The following is a 24,838-nucleotide window of genomic DNA, read 5'->3' on the forward strand; positions in this document are numbered from 1 at the left end:
TGTTACACCAATTTTCTAAGTGGAGTCATATGTATAAGTCCACTTTGAAAATGATCCCATTGAAACTAACTGTGCACATTTAAAACCTGCTGAAATGTCCACAAATTTCTTGGGAAATTTTACTTGCGCTCCATCCCCAGAAACGCTTCCATTTAATGTAGGTAAACTTATGTGCCAACAGGACATATGCACTAAGTTCATCCGCATATTTATTTACTCAGTTTATATTCTGATTGAAAAATCTCAGCAATTAACAGTTCTACATACATAAAATTCAACACAAATAAAAGACAAAAAACCAACTTACATAATGACTAAAAGTATACAAATATTCAGTTTAAAAACATCTAATTATAATATCAAAATCAGAATATCATCAGTCTGGGAAAGTACATGAGAAAGCATTTTTAATAGCTTTCTAAACTGGAGGAGGTCACTTTCTGCTCTGATCTTGTCTGGCAGTTTATTCCAAAGACTAGGACTCGCAATGCTGAAAATACACTCTCAAGATTCAACTATGTGGATGTGCTTCAGTGGTGGAATTTGGATGCTGAGTAAGACAGCGAGCAGGAAAATATCTTTGAATAGATGAAGAAATGCAAGCAAGAGTAAAGTCATGAAGGGTAAATACAAATATGAAAACTTTGAACTTAACCCGCCAAATAACTGGCAGCCATGTAACTTTGCAAGAATGGGTGAGATATGGCTCTTAATGTAACCCCCGAAATGAGTCAAGCTGCAGAAGTTTGAATTAACAGGAGTGATTGAAGATAAGAATGGGGAAGACATAGAAAGAGTGCATTACAGTAATCTAAGGAGAGAACAAGTGACTGAGTGACCAAATGGAAATCCGAGTTATGGAGAAAAGGTTTATGTGACCGTAACTGATGAAGCTTGAAATAAGACTGAATTAAAGTATTAATATGCAGATGCAGAGATAGAAGGGAATCCACAATGACATCCAAGTCATGTCCTTCAAGATCAACAGGGATTACTTGCCCTTCAAAGGTGAAGCTCAGGGGGACTTCAGACAAAACTGTTCTTGATTACATGATGATTTTAATTTTACTAATATTTAAGGCAAGGTTATTGTTGAACAACCAATCTCTAATCTGGAAAAGACAGCATAGTTTTTAAAAGGCCTGATCTATTGTGGAAGTGATGGGAAAGAAGAATTGTATATTAATTGTAATTTGATGTCAAGAACCAAATAATGAGGTGCAAGATAAATATTGGACAAGTGAAAGCGAAGAGCCTTGAGGGTCTTCAGTAACGCTTAAGTAACATATCATAATTAAGGGTGTCAAAAGCTGAAGTGATATCTAAAAACCCCAGAAGAAATTTGGTGCCATTATCAAAGCCTTGGTGAATGAGGTCAAAATTGGACAGTAATATAGACAGTGTTGTGATGTGGATGAAACATGAAGCTACACAGCAAATTATCAGTGAAGTAAGCTTGTAACTGATCCAACATTATTTTTTCAATACTTTTTGACAATAATGGTAAGATGGAGATTTGTCTATAACTGGATGGGTCCATGAATTCTAAGTTAGCCTGTTTCAATAAAGGATGCAAGACAACAATTTTCAGTGCGGAGAAGCTCACATTGAACAAGTAACGCGTTGACCAATCTGGCTATGAAGCTGCCAACGTCCAAAAGTAAAACTTGTATCACAACTGTTGAACAGGAATTAAAAGTACAGTAGTTGTCCATTTGGGCCAAGTTGGAGATGACATCAGATGACGCTGGGCAAGTAATTTTGTAAAAGGCCATTTCTGCACATACAGCACTGCTTTACCCACATAATTCACTTTGAAAATTATCCATCCTCCAGCATAGACAGCAAGGGGTTAACGCCCCCCTCCATCCCGGCGATGTCACCTGACACTATGTGGGAGGAGTGGATCTGTAAGGGCTACTAGATAGAATACAACCTGTACTACTAAGTGGTTTCTCCACCTATCTCCCTGCCTATTATGCTGAATACATACCAGCAAAATCACATGTACAAAACCATGTAGATAAATATATACATATGGATTTTTCTCTCCTTGTCTGGAACCTCTTCAAGGTCTCTGTATCCAACAAACGAGCCGATACAGTAAAAACGCGGGAGAGCGGGCGAACACCTGCTTCCCCGTCGCGCACACAGGCCACTCTCCTGTGCGCGCGATACAGTATCTTAATTTATTTAAATTAGGCCTGGCGGTAAAAAGAGGCGCTAGGGACACTAGCGCGTCCCTAGTGCCTCTTTTTTTGATGGAAGTGGCGGCTGTGACAGCCGACGCTCAATTTTGCCGGCATTGGTTCTTGAGCCCGCTGACAGCCATGGGCTCGGAAACTGGATGCCAGCAAAATTGAGCGTCCGGTTTTCGACCTGACAGCCGCGGGCCCATTTAAAAATTTTTTTTTTAAATTTTTTACTTTTTTTAAACTTTCGGGACCTCCAACTTAATATCGCTATGATATTAAGTCGGAGGGTGCACAGAAAAGCAGTTTTTACTGCTTTTCTGTGCACTTTCTCAGTGCCTGGAGAAATTAGCACCTACCTTTGGGAGGGCGCTAATTTCTGAAAGCAAAATGTGCGGCTTGGCTGCACATTTTGCTTTCTGAATCGCGCGGGAATACCTAATAGGGCCATCAACATGCATTTGCATGTTGCAGGCGCTATTAGGTTCGGGGGGTTGGACGCGCTATTACCCCTTATTGAATAAGGGGTAAAGCTAGCACGTCCAAAACGCGCGTCCAAATGCCGTATCGGACCGAAAGAACACAATTCCTACCACAGACTATACTCTTCACTATGTGGGCAGATTGCACTATTTATGTTTAATATCCTAAGACTGTAATATTCCCAAAGATTTTAGCCAAATGATATGGATATTGCTCTGTTGCATTATTTATGTGATATTCCTTACTCTGATAATATTATTTAATCACTATAATCTTCCAGCTGTCTATCTATATGTAAAGAATTATACAACTTTATGGTCACTATTTGTAGGAGAAACATCACTTCAGCAAGGGCTATTTATTGTCATCTACCCTAAATGCCTTACCATACAATCAATGTACTATACTCTGTATGCAAAGAATGATCATATTTTATTTACTATTTGTGTGATACACCTTGCTTCAGCTAGGGCTATTTAAATACTGTCAACTACACTGAACTGCCTTACCCTATAGGCAATGTACTAACTCTGTATACAATATGTTACACAGTTTGAACATTCTGGCTGGAAAACATACCATAAATAAAAGATAATAATGATGATCATATGGACTACAATTTGTTCTGATCTCAGAACTATAAGGATCAAGTATTAGCTTTCAGTCATTTTTTGAAAGACACATTCAGAGCCTGGGATCAAGCTTTATCTGGCTTCCCAACCTTTAGAAAAGATGGAAAACAAAGCAAAGAGATGTGCCCCAAAGCACAGCATTGCTGTGTCCTAATGTTAAAGCAACTATGTCTCTAGGACATATATTTAAAATGTTGTTATAACAAGGCATTTGTCATAATCTGGCTTTCTCAGTTCATACATTTTAAAAGAAAACTGAATTTTGGCTTAATAAGATGTTTAGAAATACATAAATAATAATAAGTCACAAAGGCAAGAATCTTGTGCCTTTTGCATATGCTATTACATGATTCCATCAGTCATCTTTCCCTTTCTGCACCTGCTCAAACTTGAGGTCCAGAGCCACACATATAGGGGTAGATTTTAAAAGTTATGCGGGGGCGTAGATTTGTTTGCGCAACCCGGCGCGAACAAATCTATGCCCAATTTTATAATGTTATAAAATCCAGGGTCAGCGCGCGCAGGGGGGTGCACAATTGTGCAACCTGTGCGTGCCGAGCAGCCTGCCTCCATTCTCTCCGAGGCCGCTCCGATTTCAAAGCGGCCTCGGAGGGAACTTTTTTCCTGCCCCCCCCCCCCCCCACCTTCCCCTACCTAACCCACCCCCCAGCCCTAACTAAATCCCCCGGAACACCCCCGGGCCGGCACCATGCCCACGGCCCCGCCCCGGAACGCCCCCGACACGCCCCCAAGAAAAGCCCAGGGACTTGCGCGCGTAAATCCGGCTAGATTTACACGCGCAGGGCTTTTAAAATCTGCCCCATACTTTGCCATCCATAATATATCAGGCTTGGTAGTGTGTCCGTCAGTGCTCGCGCGCATGTTCCGCAGCCCACCGAAAGATGGTGCTATAATATATCAGGCTTGGTAGTGTGTCCGTCAGTGCTCGCGCGCATGTTCCGCAGCCCGCCGAAAGATGGTGCTATAATATATCAGGCTTGGTAGTGTGTCCGTCAGTGCTCGCGCGCATGTTCCGCAGCCCACCGATAGATGGTGCTATAATATATCAGGCTTGGTAGTGTGTCCGTCAGTACTCGCGCGCATGTTCCGCAGCCCACCGAAAGATGGTGCTATAATATATCAGGCTTGGTAGTGTGTCCGTCAGTGCTCGCGCGCATGTTCCCCATCCTGCCAATAGATGGCGCAGGCGGCTCCCTGGCCGCCTTGGTGGCTCAAACACGCCAGAGGTACGAAGGACAGTGGCCATTGGGGACAGGCAGAACATAGCAGAGGAGACCCTGGCATGCCGCGAACGGAGCACGTCATGCGGCACACGCTCCATTTGCGGAAAGGATGAAGGCCCGGCGCACCGATCGCGGCACATGGGGGCCTGCCCTTTTCGCCGCGAGCCTTCATCTTTGCTGTGAACGGAGCGTGTGCCGCGGGACGCACTCCGTTCACGGCATGCCGGGGTCTCACAAACGGCACGGGTCCCGCGGCATGCCGGGTAAGAGAGAATGTGTGTCGGGGAGAGTGAGAGAGAGCAGGAGGGTGTGAGAGAGAGCATGGGGAGGGGATGCCAGTGAGAGAGAATGTCTGTGTATGAGAGAGATGGGTGACAGAGAGCATGGTTGGTGAGAGGGGGGTGGGGAGGGTGTGAGAGAGAGCATGGGAGGTAAGAGAGGGTGGGTGGGGGGGGTTGCTTGAGTGTGGGTTTCAGAGAGAGAGGGAGCCTATATGAGGGGAGGGGGATGCCGGTGAGAGAGAATGTGTGTGTGAGAGAGGAGAGGGGGTGTGGGGGAGTGCGAGATACAGCTTGGTTGGTAAGAGGGGGAGTGCGCGGGATGCTTGAGTGTGGGTTTCAGAGAGGGAGCCTATATGAGGGGATGTGTGTGAGTGTGCCAGAGAGTGAGGGAGCCTGTATGAGGGTGTGTGTATGTGGAAGGGACACTTACAGTGAATTTCTAGGGAAATTCTGCTCAAAACAAGAGCAAATGTGCCAATAAAAAGGCTCACCGCCCGGGCATAGAACAGGTACAGTTGCTAGTATATCTATAGTCCAACTCACCTTGCTCCTCCACCTCCAAGCACCAGAGCAATGGCATTTCCAGTTAAAACACGAGCTAGCCGAGAGAAATCAGAGTGTCGATCTGGTTGTTTCTCAAACACGCGTTCAAACATTTCAATCTGCAAAACAGCAAGTGGTACAAAATATTAGAGATGCCTAGTAGAAGATCAGATTTAAGATACAGCTCATCATATAATGACACCAACTAGTGGCTGGATTTAGAGGCCATGATTACGGGGTTCCAGAAAGAGCCCTGGTGCATGGTCCTCAGTCAAGGACTATAGACTAAAGAAAGTTAGGAAGGAATATAAAATAGTAAAAAAAAAACCCCAGGATAGCAGAAAATGAAGGCTCAGGATGCCAGGTCTCAAGCATTGGTTCTGATTAGACTGGGGGCCCAAAAGGATCAGGAGGATTCTACCGGGTCAAAATTTAGGAACAATGATTTTTAATGTACCTAGTGCTGCTGTAAAATTGCCTTATTCCAAGCTTTAAGAGAAAATGAGTATGCAAATAATCTATTGCCACTGTTCCCCTTTACAAGGCCAAAAAAACTGATCTCAATGGTGGAAGGAAACCTCTAACACAAGAACAGTAGTTCTGGTCTTCTGAACTGGCAGCAGCCGTGCCATTATTTTCAGTTGTGAGCATTCAAGCTCAGCACTTCCATGATGAACAGGGATCCATCCTAACACCCAAACTTGGCCTCTGAAGTTACAATGTTGTTACTGTATGACAGGGACAGTCCAAAGGGAGCTGTTTAAGGAAGCAGTTCAGATTCACTGCAAAAAGAATAGAAATATGCAGTGAGGGAGCAGCACAAGGGAGCATGGGAATCAAAAAAAGATTTTACAATATGAAGCCAGCAAAACATTTCTTCTCCCGATTTAGAAGCCTATTTTCTAAAGCTTTTCTTCCATTTTGTGTATATGAGAAAAATATTTTAGGAAATGAGGTCAATAAGGAGTTCACCAAGTGGTGGAGAGTCTGGAAGTTCCCATATCCCATACAAAACAGGAGAACCTTATCTGTCTACTTAAAAGGAGGTGGCATGTGACCAATGCTGGTCTTTGGGTAGAGTGAACTTGGCAGTAGCCTGGGGTGCTACAACTTGAGAGGCATTCTGGGTGCCACCAGCATTGTCCATTAGGCTGATCTGAAGCGCCAAAGCTGGAGGGGAGCACAGGTCCCACGGATCAAGGAGTCCTGCACCAGAGAAAATAAAGAGGTTGCCTGACAGGGAGCCCAGTGCCCCCCCCCCCCCCCCCGGCCAAAGACGAGGGATTCCAGAAGAGAAAGAAAAGTGCTGGCAGTGATCCCCAGAGCCCATTGGCAAAATGAAAGAAAAGCCATCACTTTCCAAGCTGTGGTGGCCTTTAGTTGCTGCCCCTGATGTTTTTCTTGAAGCCACAACACAGCTTCGACTGCACTGTCTGTTATGTGGTCAGCAGCGGAGGTAGGAGGAAAATAGTATGGGCAACGAGTGAAGGGGAGAATTCAATAAAGGGGTAGGTGAGTGGGAAAAGAGCACAGGGAGATGAGTTGGTGGTAGAGGGAGAACATGGGGTAGAATGTTATATTTATTCTACCTGCCTCTATCTTCCTTCCAGCTTGTCTTTAAGCCTCCAAGTTTTCCATACCTTGTTGATTGTAACTTTGACTTATTCCTTTTCCTTTGTTATCTATTATTTACCAGAATTGTTACCTCAGTTTTACCCTTTGTTAAAATGTAAACCGATCCGATATGGTTATCTACTATGAAGGTCGGTATAAAAAACTGCTAAATAAATAAATAAATAAATAGAATTCATTGGGAGTAAATGGGGTGGAGAGAGGAAGGGGTGAAAAGGGAGTGGAGAGACCATGGGGGATAGGGTGAAAGGTGGATGAAGAGACAGCATGGAGGTGAAGAGGGGAAAGTTCATGGGGAGTGGTGGGAGAGTGGGATTGGGTGAGTAAGTAAGGTGAGAGAGCATGGCAGGGAGTGAGATGGGAGGAAAGACTGTGAGAGTGGGTGGGAGGGTACATAGGGGATGAACGAGTGGGAGAATGTGGGCATGGAGTGGGATGGGAGAGGGAAAACAATCAGAAGGTAGGGGGAATGGGGGATGGAATTTTTTCAGCTTTTGTTTTTTCCCAGCTTATACAATGCTTATACAATGCCATATTCTCAATCTTGTCTATTTCTGAATCACTACAAATTAATGGCTATGTTCAGGCCCTAGATATTTACTCCATCCCTTGGACTGAACTTTTTTTTGTACAATTCGACTTTATACCAAACACTGTTTTATCATCAATACTGAATAAATCTGTGATTATATACCAGAGGTTTAATGGATGGTGTGGTATTTCATGCTCAATGGTCTCAAGTGCACAACACACTTGATTCCAATGAAACATCTTTGGTTGACTTTTAATTCACAACTGACTAAGACCTTAGATATGGCTGCTTCACTTAAAATGGTTACAGCAAGTAACTCAGTCTCGTGTGCCATAGTATTCCAAGGAACTTGTTTTATATAGTTTAACCCCATTTTTCTTCTTATAAGCAGTAGAAAAAACACATTCACCCACCCTGTCCCTTTTCAATTTTAACAATTCTTTACCTTCTAGGTGAGTTTTTTGAAATATAACATCAGTGCCCAACTTCTTAACATAGCCTAAAATCTTTCTTTTGATTAGATAATTAAGATCATTAACATCGAGACTTAAAACATTCAGAAAACCTATTTCCACACAATAAAACAAGAAAAAGAATGAGGAAGAGAATAGAAAAATAAAGAAAATATCCATTTCTATATAATAAAATAAGAAAAAATAAGAGGAAGAAAATAGAAAAATATAAGAATATCACTGAAGAAAAAAATATATAGGGATAACTCCAAAAACAGAAGTAAATATGACTCCAGTAAGTCCATCAACTCACATGAGGTCCTTCCTGTATAAAAAAAAATTCTCAAAAAAGGTAACTCCACAGGTCAACAATGACGACAAAGAAAAAAAGACCTGTAATATAACCTCAGTCCACGATAATAAAGGTCACAGAGAAAAACGCATCAGAGGACACAAAAAAATCCATCCCCTGTGTCCACTATGAATTTGATAATCTTCTAGAGTAATAAGAATGTCAATTATATATACATATATATTTAAAAAAATTAGACCAGTTCCTCAAAAATAGGAATTTCCAATCAAGGTCCAAGAATCTGAGCCAAAAGAGAAAAGAACCAACCCGTGATAATTCCAAGATACCATGTGCAAAGCCAAACCGGCACAATCAAAACTTTAGGATTAACATACGATTTATTTATTTATTTAAAGATTTTATATACCGACATCCGTTTGCACATCATATCGGTTTACATATAACTTAGAACAATGATAGCTCGTGTATCATTTAGGCATGGCCTTTACAAAGAACAAGAACAAGAAATACATGAAAACGGTTAAATATTAAACAAGGGAGCAGCTTAAATGGGACAAGGGGAATAAAAATTATGAACAGAAAGGCTATGTACAAGTTTCGAATCCATATTTGTTGTAATCAATGAGTTTTTAGGGGGACAGAGGGGTAGAATGCATAGACTAAGGAGGTACTGATTAATTTTGAGGAATTTACATAAGGTTCGCTTACAAACAACATTTATCTGAACATTCAGAGAGATTGTAATTTCGGGAAAGCCTTTTGGAGTAATCTAACATTATGCAGCGAGGTTTTTAGCAATTGATCACAGAGGGGGTAGATATAGAAGGGAAGGCTTGTAGGAAAAGCCATGTTTTAAGTTTTTTTTTTAATTTGGGTATAGAGGTTTCAGTGCATAGGTCAGGGGGCATGGCGTTCCAAAGGGTGGGGCCAGCGAGAGAAAAAGCTCTGTTTGTTGTGGAGATGAGTCTGGTAGATTTAATCGAGGGAATGCAGCGAGTTCCTCGGAGGGTGGAGCATGTTGGTCTTATGGATGTACGAGGAAGGAGCGGAGGGTTGATCCAGTGGGAGTGCTCGTTAGTAATGCTTTTGTGATTGAGGGTAAGAGTTTTGTAGAGGATACGCGACTGTATCGGTAGTCAATGTAGTTCAATCAGGGTTGGTGTAATGTGATCCTTCTTTTTAGAGTTTGTGAGGATACGTGCTGCAGCATTCTGAAGGAGTTGTAGAGGTTTAGTGTGGGTAGCAGGGAGGCCAAGCAGAAGAGCATTACAATAGTCTATTTTGGAAAAGATACAGAAGTCAGAGAAATATAGCAGGGGTCTGAGTTTTTTTAATAGTTTGTAGCTTAAAGTAGCAGTTGCTGGGGGCGCTGTTGGCCGCGTGACTGGATGGCTGCGTGAGCGAGGGGCTCCCGTCCCGCTCCTCCTAGAAACCTAAACAGCGCTTTGAAAAGATGTGCAAACCGCGCTCATATTACCTCCATCGAACTGCCAAAGTGACACGGATCAAATAAATAGTAACAGAGCAAAAATAACTGCGGATACGCGCCAGCCGGGAACGCCGCTTTTGTAGGTGCAGCGGGGCCGAGGTTCACCCGTTCGCCATTTTGAACTTCCTCTCGGGTCGTGAAACCTTTGCCGTGGCGCCCCAGGCTTACCGACACCGCTATATCCAGGCAGCTTCAGCGCCAAAGAAACGGGTCAGCGGAGCGTGCAGACAGCGATCGGAGAAGCGGAGAAGCGTCCCCCGGTCCGACGGCACAGCCAGTAGTAAGCATAGCCGGGGAGCACAGTAGCGCCACGTGGCCACGGGGTGCGCTTGCATCACGGCCTGTTTTTCTGCCGAGGGGGACTGAGTCTGGGAGAAACTTAGCCGGCGCGGACGACTGTAAACGTAGGTGCAAACCTAAACCTTCAGATACCTGGTGTGCAAGGGTCCGGCTGGCCCGGGCGGCAGGGGAGACTGAGGAGGGGCGTCGAAGACGAGTGACCCGAACCGCCATTTTATTATCTGTGATGGAGTGCATACAGGGCCTGTGACATCTGAGGGCTGCGATTTTGGCCTGAACAGGGAAGATGGGGTACGCTAATTGCTGCGTCTTATAAGAGCCGCGAGAGGAACCAGGGGGAGAGACGTGCGTCGGGGTCTGCTTCTAAGCTTTTATTAAACTGAAGCTAAAGCTGTCCTTCACCAGTGCTTGAGCAGCTACCCGAGGACCTGGTGGCGCTAGCGGTGAAGAGGAGGGAATACACGGTCGGAGGTACGAGGCCCCGCTTACGCTTTACACCGGGGAAGCACTTTTGCAACGTGGTAGTCCAGACTTAATAGCGTATTGCAGCCTCCTGCAACAGAGTGGGGCTGCCTACCATTGGGAGAGGCCAGATTGTGCTGAATAGGAAAAGGTAGAGCACCTTCCCGGTGGAAGGGCTGGGCTGTGATCCTCCCCTTCTTTACCGCGGAGCTGATTAAGCACTTCCCAAAAAGGAGCTTGTTTTTTTTAGGGGTTTAATCTTCATTAAGCGGATGGCTACCAGGAAAAAAAGTGATTTACAAAAGTTTTCATTTACCAAAGTGGCGGCTGAGATGCGGCAATCAGGGATGGACATAACAGAAGGGCCTGAGGGGAGTGGAGGGGGAGGCTCTGACTCTGAGGCACCGATACTATCCCCACAAACATCTCGGGAGGGGGCGTCATCCCTCTCGGACTTACCAACAAAGGACACCATGAGAGATTGGTTTATCGAACTTCGGGCGGACATGAAGCAGAATAAAGAGGAACTGCTACACTCCTTTTCGGAATTGAGAGAGGATTTTCTAGCGCTGGGACATAGAGTCGATGATCTAGATGTCCAGGTGGAAAGCCATGCGGCAAAGTTGCAGACCCTAACCCAAAAAACCACTGAAACCTATACTGAACTGCTTGTGCTGCAAGATAAGCTGGAAGATATGGAAAACCGATCAAGGAGAATGAACATCCGACTGCGAGGGATACCAGAATTGGCAGACTTTCGAGACAGCATGGAGACTGCTAAATCGTTTTGTGCCTTCCTTCTTGATCAGGGGGAAGAGGGAGCGGCACCCACGGAAGGAGAGTCAGCACCAGAATCCCTTACCATAGAAAGAGCGCACAGGGCATTGGGAGCCCGCAGAGATAACAAACCGAGAGATATTATAATAAATTTCAACAGCTACTTGCAAAAGGAAACCATTCTGGCGGTGGCCCGTAAGAAGAAGCAATGGAATTGGAGAAATGCTGCAGTCTCGGTCTATCAGGACTTGGCAGCTAGTACCTTAAAAAAGAGATATGAATTGAAAAGTGTTACTGCAGCTCTACGTGCGGCAGACATAAGATACAGATGGAATTTTCCTTTTTCCCTGTCGTTCCAAAAGGATGGGACGACCTATCGCTTGAAAACCATGCAGGATGCCACCAAGGTGTTTCAACAAGCGCATCTGGAACCCCCTCGGGCTATTTTGGAAGACACAGCCACGAAGCCTCGGGGGGATGCAATTTCGAATTGGCAGCGTGTGGAACGTCCGAAGAGGAAACCAACTTCCAGAGTTTCATCAATGATGGAAAAGACAATACCGCAAGACTAAATGGACTGTTCCAGTATAGTTGGAGGTTATAGGGTTCCCTTAATTGGGAGTGTCATTGCACAGTTATTCCAAGTTTAGTAATTGAGGTATAGCAGAATGTTAGCAATATACGGAAATGGAGAGAAAAAAAAAAAAAAAAAAAAAAAAAAGCGGAGGCTATGCACATATTTGGAAACGTTACATGCAAGCGTTGTGGGGGGGAGGGGGAGCGGGGGGGGGGGGGGGCTATCCGGTCTGGGATGCGCCCTCCAATGCAGACCTGGGTGGGGGAAGTCCCGGTCTGCATTCTAATGAAAGGCGTAGACCCATTTGGGGTCTGGGGGATGGTTGAGAGAGACGGGGTGGGAGTGGGGAAGGGGGGGGGAGTCTCTGGGGAGGGGAGGGGGGAGCAAGTGGGGTTCAAATCTGAACTAGCCGATGGCTTCTTAAGTCGTTTCATTCAATGTATTCCGTGTCCTTTTAAGGGAACGCTCCAGTATGCTATTAAAAAAAAAAAAAAAAGAGGGAAGATACGGACGAGGGCCTTAGCTGGGACGGCCTTCGTCTGGATGGCATATTTAGCTATTCTATGCTGTTTCTTTACTCAGCTCCATGCCTAGTACATTAACTCGTATCGTTTCATGGAATGTATGCGGCATCCATACCCCGATTAAGAGAAACAAGATCCTACAGGCATTCAAGCGTAAAGGGACTGACATTGGATTTTTACAAGAGACACACCTCACGGATATAGAACACACCAAATTAGCTGGCGGTTGGGTAGGGGGGGTTTATTATGCTTCGGCTACTACTCGATCGGCGGGGGTAGCGATCTTGCTTAGTAAATTTTTACCCTATCAAGTTCAGAAGGAGATTAAAGATCCGGAGGGCCGGTTTCTTATATTGATTGGGGAGTTATACGCTAAACCTCTAATACTGTGTAACGTGTATGCCCCGAATACCTTTAGCCAAACATTTTTTCAAGAGGTGTACCAACACCTCCTTCCATACATCTCAGATAATATTATTATGGGGGGAGACTTTAATACGATCCAAGATGCTCTGTTAGACGCCTCACAAAATAGGCGCAGAGAGTATGGAATGGGTAAGGGACCCGCGCATTTGCAGAAAAACCTGCATTTAGTGGATCCGTGGCGTACATTGAACCCAGGGGACAAAACTTTTACTCATTTGTCCCGGGCACATGCCACCTATTCCCGTATAGATTTTTTTCTAACTAGCGCCCATATGTTTCCTACAATACAAGAGGCGGGTATTGATGATATTTTCATCTCAGATCATGGACCTGTTTGGCTAGATGTGCAGGCTGGGCGTCCGGAACAAGGGGCTCGGTTGTGGAGATATCCCTACTACCTGGCTGAAGATAAGCATTTTAATGAATATCTAACAAAACGGTGGGCGGACTATGAATCTTCAAACGAGGCACATATTGAGCAGCCAGTATTATATTGGTACACTGCTAAAGCAGTTCTCCGGGGAGATATTATCGCATATGTGGCACACCGGCGGAAGAGTTTGAATAAACAAGTATTACTGTTGACTGAACAACTACACAGGGCCCGGATTTGTTTGGTCCGTTCGCAAACGAGACAAAATAGAGATAATTACCTATCTGTACAAAATACGCTAAATTCAGTACTACACCAGAGGGCAAAAAAAAGTATGTTATATTATCAGCATAGGTTGTATCAACATAGCAATAAGGCGGGTAAATTAATGACACATTTGATTCGATCTTCGAGAGCGCCTCGGTTTATTACGGGACTAAAGAATGAGAATGGGCACGTGGAAACAAACACACGCACCATACTGCGCCTCTTTCGAAATTTTTATCAGCGATTATATGAGACGGAAGGCTGGTCGGAGGAGGCATGCAGCCAGTTTTGTGAGTCTCTGCCGGTTCCCATTCTTACAGAGGAGCAAAAAATGACTTTAAATACGCCAATTTCGGAGGAGGAAGTCCGGAGGGCTATTTATAAATCTAAACGCTTAAAAACCCCGGGACCGGATGGTCTCTCGGCAGAATTTTATAAGGGCTTGCTTGATAGAGTGCCGGGGCCTTTAACCTCGCTCTTTTCCTCTTTAATCCGACAAGGAAGTTTTCCACCACGGATGAATGTAGCCCACATTACACTTATTCCGAAACAGGGCAGGGACCCACTGCTGCCTGATGCCTACCGTCCTATCTCCTTGCTGAACTTTGACCAAAAGTTGTTAGCTAAAATTTTGGCGGATCGCCTAGCGGTGGTGTTGCCCTCTCTCGTGGGACCCCATCAAGTGGGATTTGTTAGAAAGCGATACGCCCTCTCAAATCTGCGAAGGATTTTGGCGGCAATGGAAATCTGTCGCTTTATGAATACTCCCTATATGGCTATCAGTTTTGACGCCGAAAAGGCTTTCGATAGGGTGGAGTGGAGTTATTTGTTTTATATTCTGAGACACATGGGTTTTGAGGGCCTGTTTTACGAGGCAGTGCAATTATTATATGAGGATCCACAGGCAACCATTTTGGTTAATGGAGATCGGTCTGCAGTGTTTCCTATTAGGAGAGGCACTCGTCAAGGCTGTCCGTTGTCTCCGCTTCTTTTTTTATTGCAACTAGAACCATTGTTGCTTACCATACAGGGAGCGCCTGGTATTCGGGGAGTGCGATTTGATAGAGAAATCTTTAAATGTGCAGCCTTTGCGGATGACCTTTTGGTATTTTTGACTGATCCGGTTCGGTCTTTGGGCTCTCTGCTCGCTGTAATGGGCTCCTTTGGACTCTTTTCGGGATTTCGGTTGAACGAACATAAGTCCTCTGCATTGGCCTTTCCAGAAGCGCTGAAGGAGAGATGGAGGGACTCTTTCCCCTTGCAATGGGCGATCGATTCCTTTCGCTATTTGGGGGTGAGAGTCCCGGTAGACCCTTCTCTGGTTTATAACGCTAATGTGCCGAGTCTGCTCCGCTATACGCAAGACACACTTGCGACGTGGCGAAACTTTCCTTTAACTCTGTGTGGTAGGGTAAGCCTATTTAAAATGGTTATTCTACCCAAGTGGTTATACTTATTTCAAACCCTTCCTCTCCATTTGAAAAGGGGAGATGCGTCGTTATTAGATAGCTGTGTGCGGAAATTTCTGTGGAGGGGAGGCAAGGCGAGGATTCCCTTGGTCTGGTTGCAGCAGAGGTGGGGGATGGGAGGCCTGGGAGTGCCGAACCTGGCGTTGTACGCCGTGGCATGCAACCTGCGGATTATACGGGATTGGTTGCTTGGTACGTCTTCACATACTAGTTTTTTGGCGGAAAGTGCACTTCAATACCCGATTCATGTTAGTTACGCGCTCCAGGTAGAGCCAGCAAAACTCCCCCCAGTACTGACTCAGTCCAAGGTGGTATTGCCGATACGGCAGGCCTGGGTTACTTTGACTAAAGCTATTCAAATGCCTAGAGTCAGTGCATACTTGCTCCCGGTTCATGGGAACACGGATTTCTTACCGGGGATCACCTCTCCACAGTTTCAGGAATGGAAAAAGGTGGGAATTAAATACCTGGGGCATGTATTTACCGCAGAGGGGACTCTGATGTCATTTTCTGAATTGCAGAAGAGTTATGGGAGGGGAGTAATTACTGTATTCCCTTATTTACAACTTCAACACTATGTTAAGACCATCCCTCTGGCATTTAGGCAAATCTCGACCTTTCAGAAACTGGAAAACTTGTTGGCCCTCTCTAGAACTAAAGCACCATCCCTATCATATTATTATCAACAATTACACCGCTTGAAAAAGGTAGAGATGTATTCCATACTGGCAGCCAGATGGACTGCGGATGGGGAGTTTGTAGTCACCGCCAGCATATTGCGAATCTGTTATGGTCGGATTGCCAGGATCTCGTATAATACATACTATAGAGAACTGCAGTACAAATTTTTGGGAAGGGCTTATATCTCGCCCCAGATGGCCAAAAGACAACATATTGCAGCATCGGGTTCATGTCTGCGGTGTCAGAAGGAGGGGGCTACTTTGGCTCATGGTTTTTGGGCTTGCCCTGTGATTCAGGCTTTTTGGACCCAGATTGCACACTATTTGGCTACCATCTTACATGTTTCAATTCCGATTGCGCCCTTGTGGATTCTATTTGGATGCATACCCCCGATGCGAATACGAGATCCTGGCACCAGGTTATTTTTGCAGAAAGCCAGTGTGGTGGGGAAGCGAGTGATCCTCATGAACTGGAGAAGCGCTGATTCCCCTTCTTTTTGGGCATGGAGGAATCTATTGTATTCAATGATGCAGATGGAACAGATGGCCATTCGACAATCCCCAGTACAAAGTAAACGATTTCTTAGTGTTTGGGATCCATATATTCAGTCTCTTCCTCACATTGCTAGAAGCCGGATTCTTAATGAATGTCCGTAGTTAACTGGGGTAGGCTACTGGAGTTTTCTTTTTAGTTTTATGGGGATGGGATTGGCAGGGGGCTTTTTTTTCTGGGATTGAGATGGGAATACATGGCTGTGTATCCAAAGGGAGGGGTTGGGGACAGGGGAAAGGTACGGAAGTTATTTAGTTCAGCTCAGGCTATGGTAATATTATGTGGTTGAGATAAATAACAGCTCATTCCCTGTGGCAAGTAATGAACTTCTGGTTCTCAATCCTATTTAGGGGGAAGGGGGGGATGGGAAGAGGGGGGGGGGGAAAAAACAGTTGGGAATCCAAAAGCTTAAACTTCACGTTTCACTTGGTGGGCTTTAACACGATTTATTCATTGAGGTTTGTGTATAAATGTAGGTGGTCTAAGCCCATTATATGATTGAGTGGAGGGCCTACTTTTAGAGCTCTCTTACAATGGAGGATGTCATATGTTGTGTTTCAAGATTGCAGAACTGATTGTGATGCTTCTACCGTTGTTCACTGTTTACAAGTTTTGTATCTGTTGGTTTCTCAATAAAAATTAAATAAACTTTAAAAAAAAAAAAAAAAAAAAAAAAAAAGTAGCAGTTGCTGAGGACAGATTTGATAAAGGGTTTAAAGGTGAGTTGGTTGTCGAGTAGGACACCCAGGTTTCGAGTGTGGGTAGGGAAGGTAGAGGAAGAGAAGGAGGGAGGAATAGGGATTGATGGGAGTTTAGAGGAGATGATAAGGAGTTCAATTTTTTGAGGGTTGAGAGCCAAGTGCATGCTAGTGAGAAGCTGGTTGATAGAGGCAAGGCATGCTTCCCATTTTTGGAGAGCGGTCAGAAGGGAATCTGTGAAAGGGAAAAGAATTTGCACGTCATCTGCGTAGATGAAGTGTTTGATACCAAGGTTAGTAAGGAGGGTGGTGAGAGGGAGCATATAAATGTGGAAATGTCACTATTGCTTGCACTCTTCCATACCTAGCTTGCCTCTCAAATACATCTTTCTAGAGACACCACTGTTAACATGGGATAGTGTTCAGATTTAGACAGTACTCAAGAAAGGAAAATTATTCCTTACCTGCTAATTTTCGTTCCTGTAGTACCATGGATCAGTCCAGACGGTGGGTTATGTCCCCCGTCCAGCAGGTGGAGTCAGAACAAAACTTCAGAGGGAGGTGCCATATAAGCCCGCCCCCTCTCTATGCCTCTTCAGTAACTAGACTATCAAAAGCCATAGAAGAAGGAAACCAGAGGGATCAAGTGAACCCATGTAAAGTAACAGTAGAACTTGACACCGAAATGGTAAACGAACAGTGAGCCAATGGCAACTTGTTAAACAGAACTGTAGGAAACACAGCTCCCGCAAAGGATAGTAAGGAACTCGAAGCAGGAGACACACAGACAGAGGAAAATCGAGCAGTAGATCACCAAGAGAACAAACCCAACCAATTTGAGGGAGGGCGTCTGGACTGATCCATGGTACTACAGGAATGAAAATTAGCAGGTAAGGAATAATTTTCCTTTCCCTGTACGTACCAGGATCAGTCCAGACGGTGGGATGTACCAAAGCTTCCCTACTGAGGGTGGGCCATATATAGCCCTGCTCGAACGACTCTGTCGCCAAAAAGAACCAAATGTCGAGGACTGCAACATCCAGACGGTAGAGTTGAGTAAAAAATATGCAGCGACTTCCAAGTGGCTGCCCTGTCAATTCCTGCGACGAGACCGAAAGCTCTCCGCGCCGGATGTCGCCTGAGCACGCAGGGAATGAGCCCTGACCCCCAACGGGGATGCCGTTCCTGTGCCAAGATACGCTGACACCATGGTCTCCTTCAGCCAGCGAGAGATCATCGACTTAGACGCCAGGTGTCCTCTCTTGGGTCCGGACCAAAGAACAAGAAGATGATCCCATAGCCTAAGGTTGTGGGTAACCTCCAGGTACCTCAGCAGGCAGTGCTTAACAGCAAGCTTGCGTAAATCCCAAAGCTCAGCTGATGAGAAAAGAGGGCAGTTCACTGTCTGAATCAGACGAAAGGAAGGAACCACCTTGGGCAGAAAACAAGGGTACTGTGCGCAAAGTAACCCCCGAGTCCGGAAAACGAAGATACGATTCCCTGCAGGACAACGTCTGAAGTTCGGAGATCCGTCGAGTCGAAGAAATGGTGACCAGGAAAACCGTCTTGAGAGTGAGGTCCTTGATCGTAGCCATCCGCAGGGACTCAAAGGGGCCCCGCCGAGGGTCCAAAGCACCAGAGTGAGGCTCCAAGAGGAAACAGACGACGTCCGGATGGGAGGAGAGCGAAATTTCCGTCCCCTGGCGACACAAGGCTCCTAAGGCCGCAACCTGAACTCGGAGAGAGTTGTAAGCCAAACCCTCGTCCAGTCCTGCCTGAAGGAACGAGGGAATCTGGGGCCCGGACGCGTGTCCTGGTCGTCTAGCCTGGGCCGTACGCCACCTCCCGAAGACATGCCACACCCGGACGTAAGCAACAGAGGTGGACTTCTTAATTGCACATAGGAGGGCCGAAATCACGGCCTCCGGGTCATCGAATCGTCTCAACTTGTGCCTCTCCAAAGCCAAGCAGTAAGGCTGAAGCGTGCCGCCTTGTCAAAAAATATTGGTCCTTGACGAGGGAGGAGTGGAAGAAGACAGAGGCACAGGAGCCCGTCCGCCGCCCGGCTGAGGAGACCCACGAACCATGCCCGACAAGGCCACTCTGGAGCCACCAGGATTATTGCGCCCTGGTGGATCTCGACCAGCGCATCAACGCCCTTCGCGCCGTGTTCTCTTCTGCGACTGAAGGCTCGAGGGGCCCTGGCATTGCGGGCTGCCGCCATGAGGTCCACACATGAGGGATCCCCCAATGGTGAACAAGCAAGTGCATGGTCACCTCCGAGATCCCCCATTCTCCTGGATCGAGATGTTGATGGCTGCGGAAGTTCGCCCGGATGTTGTCCACCCCGGCAATGTGGGAGGCCGCCAAACGGGCAGGCGCAGCTCCACCCTGGTCATGAGCTTGTCCACTTCCAGGGATACCTGGCTGCTCCTCGTGCCTCCCTGGCGGATGAAATACGCCACCGTGATCGCGTTGTCCGAGAGTATCCTGACCTCTCGATGGTGAAGGGGGGGAAGGAGCCCCTTCAGTACTAGCCAGACCACTCCGGTGTCCCGGTGGTTGACTGGTCATCTCGCCTGGACTTGTGTCTACTGGCCCTGGAGAGGACTCGACTGACAGAGAGGCTGGCATCCGTCGTGACTATCAACCCATCCCGAGTCTCCAGAGGTACCCCCCGAGCCAGATGGTAGTTGTCTAGCCCCCAGGCGAAGCTGCCCTCGGCTGTCTGCGGGATCGGAAGAACGGCCTGAAAGTCTCCCGACACCGGCGTCCAACGGGATAGCGGGGCCCACCGTAATGGGCGCAGATGCCCAAAAGCCCCAGGTACCCATTCTATAGTGGAGGCCATAGATCCCAGGACCTGTAGATAATCCCAAGCTGTGTGCGAAGAGAGTCCAGAGAAAACGCTGTATTTGGACCCGTAACGCCTGTGCCCACTCCGGACGCAGGAACCCCCTGCCCTCCGCCGCGTCAAATCTTGCGCGCAGGGAGTCCAACGACTGAGATGGGGGAAGGCTGCTCTTGGCAAAATTGATGACCCAATCGAGCGACTGGAGCAGTTTGTAACACTGTCAACCACCCGATAACCCTGGTCCAAGGCTTTTGCTCGAATGAGCCAGATGTCCAGGTAAGGGAAAACCAAGGTGCCCTCCCAACAGAGGGCCGCCGCTACCCCCATCCTGACCTTGGTGAAGACTTGAGATGCCGTTGCCAGACCAAAGGAGAGGGCGTGGGACTGAAGGTGTTGACCTAGTACTTTGAACCGGAGGAAACGTTAATGCGCCTTGCATATGGGAATGTGGAGGTACACCTCCGTGAGGTCCCGCGAGGGCAGGAACTCCTCCTGATGCACTGCCGCTATTACAGAGTGCAGCATCTCCCTCCAGAAAACATGGAACCTTGAGGGATTTGTTTAGCACCTTGAGGTCCAGGATAGGACGGAAAGCGCACTCCTTCTTGGGCTCCATGAAATAGATGGAACAGTGTCCCCGGCCCACTTCTGATGGTGGCACTGGGACAATTGCTCCCCGTGCAAGAAGCCGGTCCAGTGACTGGCGGGCCATGAGCTGATTTAGAAGGGATCCGCAGGGCGAGAAGAGAAACCTGTCTCTTGAAGGCCGTACAAAGTCCGACGTGTAGCCGTTCTTTAGAACATCGAGGACACACTGATCCGACGTGATCCGGCGCCACCCCTCGTAGAAGAGCGAGGTCCGGCCCCCTACGAGGGGAACTTCCGAGTGGGTCATCCCGGCATCATTGGGGGGCTTGGAGGAAGTGCCCTGCGAGGGAGCTTCCCTGCCGGAGCCGCGCCTACGAAAGGGCCAGTTTCAGGAATGCGAGCGAGAAGAGGGAGTCCATGGAGACTGCTGTCTCGTGGTACGAAAACGGCGCTAGTTGCGGAAGCTACCCCTGGAGGAGTTGTAGGATCTCGTGGGGCGCGGGCGGCCTACAGGAAGCCTAAGCACCGCGTTCACTCCCAGGTGCTTGATGATCTGAACCAGATCCTCCCCAAACAGGAACTTACCCTTAAACGGGAGCGAACCTGGCTGAGACTTGGAGGTGGTATCTGCCGCCCAATTCCGGAACCAAAGGAGGCGTCGAACCCAAGCCGCCACCACCATCGATCGGTCGAGGACCCGGAGTAGGTCGTACAGGGCATCCGCCCCCTAGGCAATCCCGGTCTCCAATCCATCCACCTGGCACCTCTCCTCTGGAGGCAGATCCTGAGACGTGAGGAGCTGTTGCGCCCATCTAAGTCCATCTCCCAGTACCAGGGGGCTGCAGATGGCCACCCCCACCTCCAGCGCCGACCCTTCGACGACTCTCTTGAGGCACACCTCCAGCCTTTCCTGGAGGTCCCCCAGGGCTGTGCCTCCCAGCACCGGGATGGTGATACGTTTGGTGACCGCCGAGACCACGGAATCCACTGAGGGCACCTTAAGCAGGTCCCGAAAATCCGCAGGATAAAGCTTTTCCATGGCCCTGCTGACCTTGAGCGTGGCTGCAGGTGAATCCCATTCCCTGGAAAGCAGTGGCAGGAATGCAGGATGCTTGAGTGGGAACGCTCTCGCAGGTGGCCGCCAGCACCGGGTCCCCCTTCCATGCCGTAGGTTCTGGTCCTGGGGGATCAGACGGGGCCTCGAAGTCCAGCTCCTGCGGGGTATGCGGGATCAGCTCCTCCCGCCCTGCCTTCTGGAAAATGCGCAGGACCCGCGGGCCGTCCCCCTTCAACTGCGGCACCAAGAGCTGACCAAATTCGGGTTCGGGTGGCCCCCTTGCCCCGCAGGATATCCCCCTGGAAGATCCAGGAAGAGCCTAGGTCGGGCCAGTCGTCCCCTCTCCCGGGGGGGGGGGAGGCCTTAGGGGCAGGAACCGCCTGTGCCAGCTTTTGGGGGGGGGGGGGCGGCGTAGGTTGAGCCATCCGGGCCAGGAATGCATCATGCATAAAGACCACGAAGTCCGGTGAAAAAGATGGTGGAACCAGTGAGGTCTGAGGATCCCCCGACGGTGGCAGAGAATCCGGTGCCCGCACTGGCTCCAGAACCAGTGGTAGGGCTAAAAACGAGGCCTCCCCATCCTCCTCTGAGGCGCCGGAAGCAGCTTGTTCCTGCCACAAGATGGCCGCCGTTCCCGCGCTCCGCGGGAACGGGGCAGGTTGCTGTCCAGAAGCAAACCACTCTGGTTAGATTTTTTTTTTTTTTTTTTTGAGCAAACTTGATCCCTCACCTAGCCCAGTTAAGTCAGGAAAAACCTAAGAGCTAGAATGGTAAAAAATTAAACTAAAGTCCAGGAGAACTGCGGGTACCCTGCTCCACTCTGCTGGACTCAGAACTATACTGAAGAGGCATAGAGAGGGGGCGGGCTTATATGGCACCTCCCTCTGAAGTTTTGTTCTGACTCCACCTGCTGGACGGAGGACATAACCCACCGTCTGGACTGATCCTGGTACGTACAGGGAATGTGTGATTGCTGGGGAGGGATGGGGAAAGGAAGGGAATGTGCTTGTATAAAAGAGTGAGATTGTGAGTCGGGGTGGGGAAAGATAGAAAAGAAAGTCTGCCTGTCCCCTCTCATCCCATGCTAATGGGGGGGTTATAGAAAGCTTGCATGCACCCTTCTGCACTGCCTTTCCTCAGTCTGGGTAAGCTTATATGTGAACAGGACACACATGCAGTTTACCTGAATATTAGGCAAGCAATTTTAAAAAGAGACCATCCATTTCTGCAGATAAAACACTGGTTTGCCCATGGAAATGATTTTGAAAATTACTCTCCAAGAAGTAATATATCCATATAACTCCAAGTCAAAGGGGATAAACTGAATTCAACCTGATTTTACCCTACTGAATGCGGTGAGATATAGTCCTGCTTTTTCTTAGGGAACTGACCAGAAAAATCAGAATGGCATCTCTAGGCATGCAATGGGGTAAAGACAGGTCTGTTTCAGCTTGTCCCTCTTGATATATAGCTATATGGTCATGCCTTTAAGATATTCTGAAAGAACTACAAAATTGTATATCATGCTGAGAATATTACACATCCATATATCACAGATATTCCTTACCAGCTTGGGAAGACTCCTTTTGGAGAACACTCTATGGGGGCAACAGAGATGAAGATGAGCCGAGCACCAACTTCTCATGTTCAGCCACTCAACAGTACGGGAGGGTGGAGGCCCTTCTTGTTTATGAAGTAGGATTAGCTGCTTCTGAGCACGCACTGCTGTGTTCTCCAACATCCTTTCCAACTGATCAAATAAATCAATATACCACAGTGAGGCTGTAAACCGACACATGCAAACCATGTAACCTGCAGCACTACAATAAGGCAGTAATAAAATGTTACAGATAAGTTAGCTCATTCTATGACTGTGCAGTAAGTAAGTAATAGATCCCCATTCTACACTAGTACCTATAGTGCTCTGGTACTGCATATCTTTTGCTCAGCAGGAAAAAAGCTATTGTGTAAATTAAAAGGTGTTTATAGACTCATCTTTAATGTATGAGAATATTTCATGCAGTTTGGTCAAGAAGGCGGCTTTAAACTGGAAACTAGTAGTTTAATAACAGTTCTTGCTTTATGCAATTTTAATACTATCTTCAAGTTAAAAAAAATATTTCTTTGTATTATGTTGTCAAGAGGTGGGCAAGTCAGAATATTTAGAATAACCAAGCCTAGACAGATGGATTTAATTTTAAATGTTTGAGTTTACATTAAATGATCAACATAACTATTTGGTCAACATAAAAAATAATTCTAAAATATTCACAGAAGCTTTTCCTAGAAGCCAATCAGAAAATACTAAATTATACTCTAGCCAATGAAGAAAATTACAGTTTTAACAGCATTCTCAGCAGAACTTGGAACTGGTCTGTAATACCAGCACTATAAGGAAGAACTGCAATCCTCAGTATTCTTACAGCTTTTCCAGATCATTAGAGCTGTTTCAAAATTGCATTAAGTGCCTCATGATGACATTTTTGCTTGTGGCCTAAACCCCAATATGGATTATTTCTCCTGCTTCTTACCGGGTCTCCTTTATTAGGAGTATTCCAAGTCAACCCACCCATGTCTAGTCTTTTTTCATCTTTCATCACCACCATGAAATCATGCTCTTACCTCCCCGACAGTAGGTTCCTGGTCTCCCAGTCCTACTATCAAGATACAATCAGCCTGTCGGATGCAGCGTTGGGTCCAGGGAGTCAGACTACTGTCTGACTGATACAACACTATCCGATGATTATCTTCCTGCTGTCCTAACCAGCTCGACAATCTATACTCATGCAAACTGCAACAAAAAAGTTTTGAAATTAATATACCCTAGCATTGACTAAATGGATTATCCAAGGCACTTGAATTTTCAGAACGCATCAAATTAATTTTAGCTCAAAATAATCCAAAACATTACAGAAGCTGCTATCAATATCCCAAGGCACATGTTGATCAGCTCTACAAACCTAGATCACAGTTTGTAGGCACAAAAAGACAAATGTTACAGACTAGGACTGTGTGAAGATGCCTACTTTGACTTCCTTTTTCGTCTTATGGAAAAGTTGCAAGTCTATGAATGGGATACTACAGAGGGCACACATTTCCAGTCCTCAAGACCCACAAAAGGATCTTTCCAGCATGATAACCACAAAGAGTATTCATAAGATACATTTTTATACAAATTTGCTTCAAGAAAATGGGCCAATTTGCATACCTTGAAGTTCAGCCCTGTCTGTGATCCTCCAGAACTGGAGTTGTTCAGCCCATTTTATAGACTGTAGACAAATTTAGTACATTTTCACTTGAGTTCCTTCATAAGATTTATTATACTTTCCAGCACATGAAAATTATTTTAAAAAGTGACAATCTCCAGAGTATGAACAAAAATGTCTATAAATAGTCACTCTAAATTAACATATTTTTGTAAACCAGAGAAACTATCCAAG

The 24,838-nt window shown here is 46.6% G+C and overlaps 1 protein-coding gene across 9 annotated transcripts in view; it reads right to left on the reverse strand.

Annotated features, from left to right (window-relative positions):
- The window catches only part of PNPLA7 (patatin like phospholipase domain containing 7), a 668,718-nt gene that overhangs the window by 172,009 nt on the left and 471,871 nt on the right, over nucleotides 1–24,838 (reverse strand). For all 9 annotated transcript variants that reach the window (XR_003858427.1, XM_029614471.1, XM_029614468.1 and 6 more), the window contains 3 exons: nucleotides 24,021–24,189; nucleotides 22,966–23,148; nucleotides 5,376–5,494 (listed from right to left, as the gene is read on the reverse strand). Coding sequence is in view for 8 of the 9 variants with exons in the window: in XM_029614471.1 (XP_029470331.1) it covers nucleotides 5,376–5,494; nucleotides 22,966–23,148; nucleotides 24,021–24,189 (471 nt within the window). In the remaining variant the exon portion in view is untranslated. The remainder of the gene's footprint in view (nucleotides 1–5,375; nucleotides 5,495–22,965; nucleotides 23,149–24,020; nucleotides 24,190–24,838) is intronic.

Source organism: Rhinatrema bivittatum, chromosome 8 (assembly GCF_901001135.1).
Source record: "Rhinatrema bivittatum chromosome 8, aRhiBiv1.1, whole genome shotgun sequence".
Classification (NCBI taxonomy): domain Eukaryota; kingdom Metazoa; phylum Chordata; class Amphibia; order Gymnophiona; family Rhinatrematidae; genus Rhinatrema; species Rhinatrema bivittatum.